This window comes from Centruroides sculpturatus, unplaced genomic scaffold (assembly GCF_000671375.1).
Source record: "Centruroides sculpturatus isolate CEXI.00-Female unplaced genomic scaffold, Cexi_2.0 scaffold120, whole genome shotgun sequence".
NCBI classification, from domain to species: domain Eukaryota; kingdom Metazoa; phylum Arthropoda; class Arachnida; order Scorpiones; family Buthidae; genus Centruroides; species Centruroides sculpturatus.
This window is the reverse complement of record NW_019384554.1, coordinates 659,214-667,161: the sequence shown is the minus strand read 5'-3', so window position 1 is coordinate 667,161 and position 7,948 is coordinate 659,214. Positions and strand designations below refer to the sequence as shown.

Genomic DNA, 7,948 nt, shown 5'->3' with positions numbered 1-7,948 from the left:
ATTTTTTTGTTCAATAATAAATGTGAATTCTTCTTCCTGGAAAAAATAAGACATTCCCTGAAAATAAGACCTAGCGCATTTTTCAGAGCAAAAATTAATATAAGACACTGTCTTATTTTCGGGGAAACACGGTAGTAAAATAATTTTAATATTAATAATAATAATTTAGTAACATAAATTTATTCATAGTAAAATGTACTCGCGGGCCGTAAAAATTATTTGGCGGGCCGTATATGGCCCGCAGGCCGCCAGTTGGACAGCGCTGATGTAAAGTAATATAAATGTATAAAGTACATAAGAATACAAATCTATATTAATTAGCATGTTTTAAGCAATTTTTTTCAATCTTTATCTTGTTATGTAATAGGTTAGTTACCATAGTAAGATCAAGACTTGATTATAGAACCTATCTTTTATTGTCATTTTAATGTAGACAATAGGGTATAACAATGAAGTGTTAATTATGTGAGATAAGCAGGGGGTCAAGGGTTAATCCTGTCTGATCACTTATTCTGTGCAGATCGTGAGATCTGATCTGTAACATCAATGGATGACTTCCTAAGATGTTTAAATTTAGTCCAGGAGTTTGCAAGATTCCCTGGAAGTTGTTTTCCTGACCAGTTAATCTATTTAATCTGTGGATTAACACGCGTAACAGAGGAATATCGAGTTGGAGGGATGCAAGTACATGGAGTGAACATAGGCATGGATTTCAGTCATTGAAGAGACCATATTTAAAGTAACAAAACAAAATATTTAATGGAATCAAATAAAAATAATATTACAATTAAAGGGATTACAAATAATATATTCTGAACCTATCTCGAGAGAGAGAAAATTCAACCATCTAACTTAAATCTATACGCGTGAGAGAGAGTTCACATCAATCTAAATAGATTCTTATGGAACTGTGAAGGTAATATAATCTTGTATTTAACTTTCAGGATCAGAGAGACATTTAGGAATCGTAACTTCTATGGATGCGCTATCACAATATTGTTGACATCTATAAGGTGTCATTTTTTGGCCAAATTTTTTGCTGCATTTTTTGGCCAAAATTTATATTTTCCACGTTTATTTCAAATAATTTTCTACCAAATCCTCTATATGTAAACATTCTTTTATTTCCTATTGTCATTACTCTCTTAACTTGAGTGGCCTTCATCGTATATTAAATGGCAAGTATTTCTTTCGACAAACTGCACAAAGTCTGTATGGTGATCTCTTCAATGGACTACCCGGAATGGCGGGAAAATGTCCCTTTTATATGAGTCGACAGCCTACAGACAGCCAAGTCTCGTGTGCGGCCATTTCTGATTCAACTTACTAGTCGTCGGAGAAAGGAAATGAACTTCCCATCAAAATCGAAAGTTTTGACATCCGTTGATTCGAAAATTTGTCAAAGTTACAAAATATTAATTTCTAATTGAATTTACCTCGTTCTCTCTTTTTCTAATTTCTTTAAAAATGACCCCCCCTAAATCCAGATTCTCACACTTATATAAATATGAAAATAAGTTTGTTTAGAGGATAATTTAAAGAATTGGTCACATTTAGATCTCATTTCTATAGTTGATCTTGATTTTAAGGTAACAGTCACAATTTAGTTTTGAATTACCTAATTAACTTAATACTTATAAGTATACAATATATACTTTGGCATTCATGTCCTATATTTTTATCAAAAGTATTTGGAAATCCTGTACAATTTATCTTATAACAGATAAACTAAAAAATATATCATGGGGAATAGCTAAATTACATTTATCAACAGAATTTAGTACGCATAACTTTAGCTATTAATAATCTATAATTTATCATGACCGTTGTCTTTCAACTTGCGAATGCAGAACACAATGACCCGTAGCTGCCGTAAATAATTCTTGCACCGGGATTTGCAGCCGAGTTTTAAAATAATTTTCTAACTAAACAAAAATAACAATACCCATTTCCTAATAAGTATAGATATACTATTATCTCATTCTGTAAAAAAAAAAAGCTGGAAAGTACTCTTGCTCGACTTTCCTAGAACTCAAATAGGAGGTAAAGGGAACCATTAAGAAGTCCAATAATTTTCAATTGTATTAGATATAAAGTTTAAATAATAATGAAATTTCTCCTTTTAAGATTTTATTGAGTTATGATTAAATTCTCCCATTTCAAAAGATATATACTGTATATATGAGCTCTTTTGAGTTTTTTTTTTTTTTTTCTTTAGGAGGTTCAGGAGACCTTAAAAGATTGAGGCGTTTTTAAATCAGTAAAGTGAGAGCTGTAGCAAAATATTTATAATTAATTTCAATTAAAACTTGTATTATATTTAAAACAAAACAACGTATTAACTACAAATTCTATATCTAAACGTAATTTAAATACTTTACCGTATATAAAGATGTAGTTATATAAACGATCGTATAAAAGATACTTTTAGTAAGCATTGTAAACAATAAAATACACACAAAAAAAAAACGAACACAAATCTTTCAATTGATTATCGTCATCTCATCCCTAACATCACATGGTCGGCGATATATGACAGTCACGTGGTCGTACAGCTGCGAAATTGATTACTTGATTTGATCGATTACGCTCATGCTTTGTTACGTCCAAATTTAGATAATAATGACTTTTACAAAGTACGTTGTTTTTATAATATTTTCGATCATCGTTCAAATATTATCGAAAGAAAGAAACTTTACGAATAGAAATCGCCCAAATTTTATATTTATCTTGACCGATGATCAAGATGTCGAACTCGGAGGTCTCGTGAGTGTTGCGCTTTTTTTTTCCCACACAATAAAATAATTCCGAAAGCTTTTATAATGATAAGTAATTCGGAACTGTTAAATTCGAATTGGAATACAGAAATTGAAATTATATTTCCGTTACCTGGCACATAGAAAGCAAAGTCATCAAACAAAGTTCATATTAGACTATCGCTCCATGAAAATTACATTGTGATTATTAAAACAATAACAGAAATTCAAAATTCTCAACTTGGATTTTATTAACTGCCTATCTCGAGCATTTTAAACTCGAAATTTATTTTTTCCCTGCATTTTTTGGCCAAAATTTATTATATTTTCCACGTTTATTTCAAATAATTTACTACCAAAACCTCTATATGTAAACATTCTTTTATTTCCTATTGTCATTACTTTTTTATCTGTTACGTTTTGAATGTTTTTATTGTTTTTTTTAAATCTCGTTTTATTCTTTTTATTTTGTTGGAGTTTGTTATCTGGGGGCAGAAGTCAATTGTCTTTGGACTTTTTCATTTGCTTGTAAATAAAAAAATAAAATAAATATATCTCAAATTATGGACTGAAGTGTCGATTACAAATTTGAAGCTCGGAGACTAAATTTTAATAGCATAAATCATAGTTGAGAAACATCTCTTGCAATACAGTACATAATTGCAACCAAGGATGGAGAGTCAAAGTTGCTTTTAAAAAAATACCAACTCGGGAGTCGGGAATTGTGTATTTTTCCACCGACTCTCCATCCCTGGTTGCGACTAATGTTACTTTTCTTTGATTGGTTTGCGTCTTATTGGTCAAAGAAAGTCACACATCAGAGACTATTGACAAACTATTCAATATTTCTGTTAAGGTATGTCAAAAATGTTTTATTTATACTTAACACAGGTGTGTACTGTACTTGCTATTATATTAATACAATACCGTATCTCCAATCAAACCTATTACCATTTACCATATAGGAACCTCTACATTTCAAAACCTGTCTATCTCAAATTCTTTTCTCATTCTGGTGACATTTGTGATAGACAGGTTCAATTGTATACATATACACACATATATATACAATTGAACCTGTCTATCACAAATGTCACCGGAATGAACCACAGGGCAGGAATATATGCCCTGCATGGATTAAGATGGATCTGAAAAAGGCTTTTTACCAGACCATTACAGGTTCACAAAGGCCACAGCCAGTAGTGAGAGACAAAGCTCAATGTATCCAGGCTAGATCTTGTAAAATCACTGGGATTTAATCCCAAATTTCCTGGATTAGCAGTCTGATGCCTTTACCCTCACTGTTCATATTGTTCATCTTAGTTACACTTCAGTCTGGAACAACTGGAAATCCATCAAGATTTATATCAATCTATATGACACAAAAAATATAAGTTTACAATTATTAAAATTTTTAAATTATTGTTTTTTGTCAAATTATACTTAATAAACTTTACTCTGTCAAAAATGTTTAATGTTAATGTCTACAATATTTTCATGGCAAAGCACAGAGAATTCATATAATAAATTAAATGAGTTTCATTTATTTTAGGAAGATAAGATTAAATAGCACAAATGATAAATATGTTGTTGATTTTCTGATTGCATTATTATTATTCTATGATTTCTCTGTGATAATTTATCTTCCAAATGTTGATTATGTTTAATAATCAAACAATATGAGAACAATTATAAAGCAGTTTTGGTGATGATATCATCTCGGTGAACATTTGAAGCTAATAAATCAGGATATAAATTTTTTCATATGTTTGCTATGAAAATAAAAGCAGATTATTTACTTCTACTGTGTGCATATTTATACTAAATTGTTTATTTTGCATATTACAAACTACAGTACGGTCAAAAGAACTGACAACTAAAAAATGTAATTCACTTTAATATGATATTTTACATCCTGCTATTTTATTATCATTTTGCAGTAATTCACATTATTAAATAGTGTATTGTTAAAAATCAAAGAAAGTACATAAGAAAACTAACTCCAGCAAATAAATTTATTTTCTAACAGCAACACATTAATCAATAGGAGCAATTATTTATTGTGACATCATCACAATACTTAGCTGCAATTTTTAATCATATTTTTAATTAATTTAATTTAACATATATGCTCTCTACCTCAAATTAGTAGTAGCTTGCCCCTGTATAGTACATCATACTTTCCTTTAACAATAGAGTCGTGCCAGTCATCTATTTAACACCTTTCAGGGAAAAGTTTTTGAATTAAAGTACTATTACTTCTGGTTTGCATTGGAAGTTCTTACATAGTTAATTGGGGCCTCCTATCCCTAAGCTTTCCATATCTGGTCTCATCTTTCATTCTTAAGATTAAGGAAAGACGGATGACAGTGCGAATTTATAGGTCTACAATTTTTTCAAATTGCAGCCAATAAATAAAACTCACTAACGTTATGTAGGCATTTAATTGCAGAAGGTCTTAAGTATAGAACAAAAACATTCATAACAGTTTTCACAATTAAATGCAAGGCCTACATAAGGTTAGTGAGTTTTATTTATAACTCCAGCAAATTTATTAAACTCAGGAATACCTCACATAAATGAAGACTAACACCCAAAACAGCACAGATTAATTTAAAAATTGTATTTTAGTAAAAGTACTATTTTTGAATTGAATTAATCTGTACTGGTTTGGGTATTAGTTTTCATTTATTAAACTTGGTTTGTATTAAACTTGGAGTGAAATTTTAACTGGTGTGTGCTGGTTAATAATTGCTGTCAGAGTTGTATCTCGATGAGTTGTGGGAACTTGAAAGTACTTGAAAAATTGGAATATTATATAATGCAGACTTCTTTGGAGTAGTTAATAAATATTTAATTCAAAATATTATTTCAAATTCAGAACAATTGCTCAAACTAGATATTGCTTCTACTATTTATAAGTTTGGTTTTAAAATTTATATATTTCCAGTTAACTTATTTTCCTTCTAATAGGATTTTCTTGTAAAGGCTTCATAAATACTGGGATTTTTGACATTTTTAGCAGAATGTATTTGGGAATAATTGATGTATATTCTTGGACTACCCAAAGTAAACAGGGATGGTTGGTCAAACACTGATTTCCCAAAATTTCATTTTATCAGTACAGTTGTCCCTTGATAATCCGACAGGTATGGGACCAAAGGTGTGTCAGATTACCAAAAGTGTCCGGATTACCGAAAATAATTACATATTTCGCATTGTTTTGCTAGCAGTAACTTACAATATTCTCTACTCCAACTGTTCGAACAGAACTGCTCACATAAAACACACGAAATGTGTGTCATCGAGTAAGAATTGGATGGGGAGATTCACATCGCGACATGCTTCTGTGCAAGCAGACATGTAACGGGGACGGGTACCTTGACAGGAGGTGTGTCGGACTACTGAGCATGTCGGATTAAAAAACGTCGGACTATAGAGGGACAACTGTACTATGTTTAATTTAATACAGTTCTCTATTAAAACATGGTTTCAAAGTTACATATTAAACTAAATACTAGCACTAAATTCATTTTCTTCTTCAGAAAATGTTGTCTCAACAGGTTTTTTAAAGTTTAGACAATAAAATTAGCACTGTATGCTTCAAATTTTCTAAATATTTATATAGAACATCTATTAATATTATACAAAAACATATTTTAAAATGTCTACAAAATAATAAAATGAAATATGAAAGTTTTGCATAGTAGGATGTTTAATATGTTTTAGATTCAATTTAATTTATTTTATATTGAAAAAAATAAAAAACTATTTTAAGTGTCAAATTTAAGATAATTCTTTATTCTTTAAGACAAAAAGATCAGTATTTTGATGTTATGAATCTTATAATCAGTCTAATTAAAATTATTACCAACCTTAATACACATTTAAATGTTATTATTTTACATACAGACTATCTTTTGTTTTACAGATACCTTTACAGAAAACTAAAAGAATGTTATCAGATAAAGGAGCAATTTTTAAAAATATGGTAATGTTTATTTTTATAGATTTCATACTATAGATGTAAACTGATCAATATTGTTTTTTAAAAATATAATGTGAGACAGATAGATTAATCTGTAATATCCAATTTAAAATATTATTATTAATTAATGTGAAATAAATAACACTTTACACATCTATAATTTCAGATCTGTTAATTTCTGGAAAATTGATAAAAAATTTATTATTATTAAACAATAAAATAAAAATAAGAAGTTAATAATATTATTATTATTATAATTATTCAGGTATATAGAAATTATATTTCTTTATTTTGAAATGAAATATCAATTTCAAATTTTACAAAACACTGATAGATTATAAAGCTATCAGATTTTAATAAAAATATTTATCCTGTTATTGAACAGGACCATCAGGAGGTGTAAGTAAGCCGACTTTTAGGGAGGATCCTTAATCCCCTGTCAGGATGATCTAACAATGTTCACGTGTGGATGTAGAAGAGGAGACGATGAGTATCTTACAAAAACCCATTTATTTTAGCAGAAAAAATAAACTTACACTAAGAAACAAATATTTTCTAGACACAATTGGCTGGTTGGAAAGTCAATAGCATTAATGCTCTTTTAGTGGTTTGTTGTATAGGTGGCCCCAGGGCAGTATTGTTAAACAGTTTGTGAGACTCTGTTGGTCGGCATCAGTGATGGCATGGCTTCGGTATCGGCACCAAGATGGAAAAGATTTGTCTCTAGTTTGTTGACACAGAACTTCCAATTTTCACTCCTTTGTGTTAACTCGCTGAGTGCTTCTTTCCGAGTGCCTCTCGATCAGGGATACATCAATCTCCAATCTCCCCTTTCTGTCCATCCTGATTGGTTCCATGTTTGTCTCTCAAGTGAAAGATGAGATCTGTTTGGGTCCCAAGAGGGTTTGCTTCGGGGAATTTACCTGACACCATCCGTTAACTCTGGACGGAAAATGTTGATGGGACTTTGAATTTGTGCTCATTTTATCCCATTGTTGTCTAGTCTATGACGTCTTAGAATTTTAACGACTTGATGTGATGTCCCCTTTTATAATTAACCTTTTCCCTCTTCGAGATTTTCTATGTTCTAATTATTTGTATACGAGTGCCTTGTCATAGGTCCAGCTCTACTGGAGGACACTAATTTACATTTATTGTGTCATGTCTTACATTAATAGTATTTTTTTTCTCATCTCAGTTTCAT

At 30.2% G+C, this 7,948-nt stretch overlaps 2 protein-coding genes across 7 annotated transcripts in view; one reads left to right on the top strand and one right to left on the bottom strand.

Moving 5' to 3' along the window:
• The window catches only part of LOC111623789 (beta-galactosidase-like), a 35,661-nt gene extending 33,073 nt beyond the window's left edge, over positions 1–2,588 (bottom strand). The window contains exon 1 of the mRNA XM_023366489.1: positions 2,382–2,588. Within this exon, the coding sequence (XP_023222257.1) occupies positions 2,382–2,438 (57 nt within the window). The 5' untranslated portion in view covers positions 2,439–2,588. The remainder of the gene's footprint in view (positions 1–2,381) is intronic.
• Positions 2,534–7,948, top strand: part of LOC111623773 (N-acetylglucosamine-6-sulfatase-like) — a 30,689-nt gene continuing 25,274 nt past the window's right edge. For 4 of the 6 annotated variants that reach the window (XM_023366471.1, XM_023366472.1, XM_023366474.1 and 1 more), the window contains exons 1-2: positions 2,582–2,766; positions 6,688–6,747. In XM_023366471.1, the coding sequence (XP_023222239.1) occupies positions 2,623–2,766; positions 6,688–6,747 (204 nt within the window). In that variant the 5' untranslated portion in view covers positions 2,582–2,622. Of the gene's footprint in view, positions 2,767–3,247; positions 3,613–6,687; positions 6,748–7,948 lie in introns of those variants that run through there. The other 2 variants (XM_023366475.1, XM_023366476.1) reach the window with 2 other exon arrangements.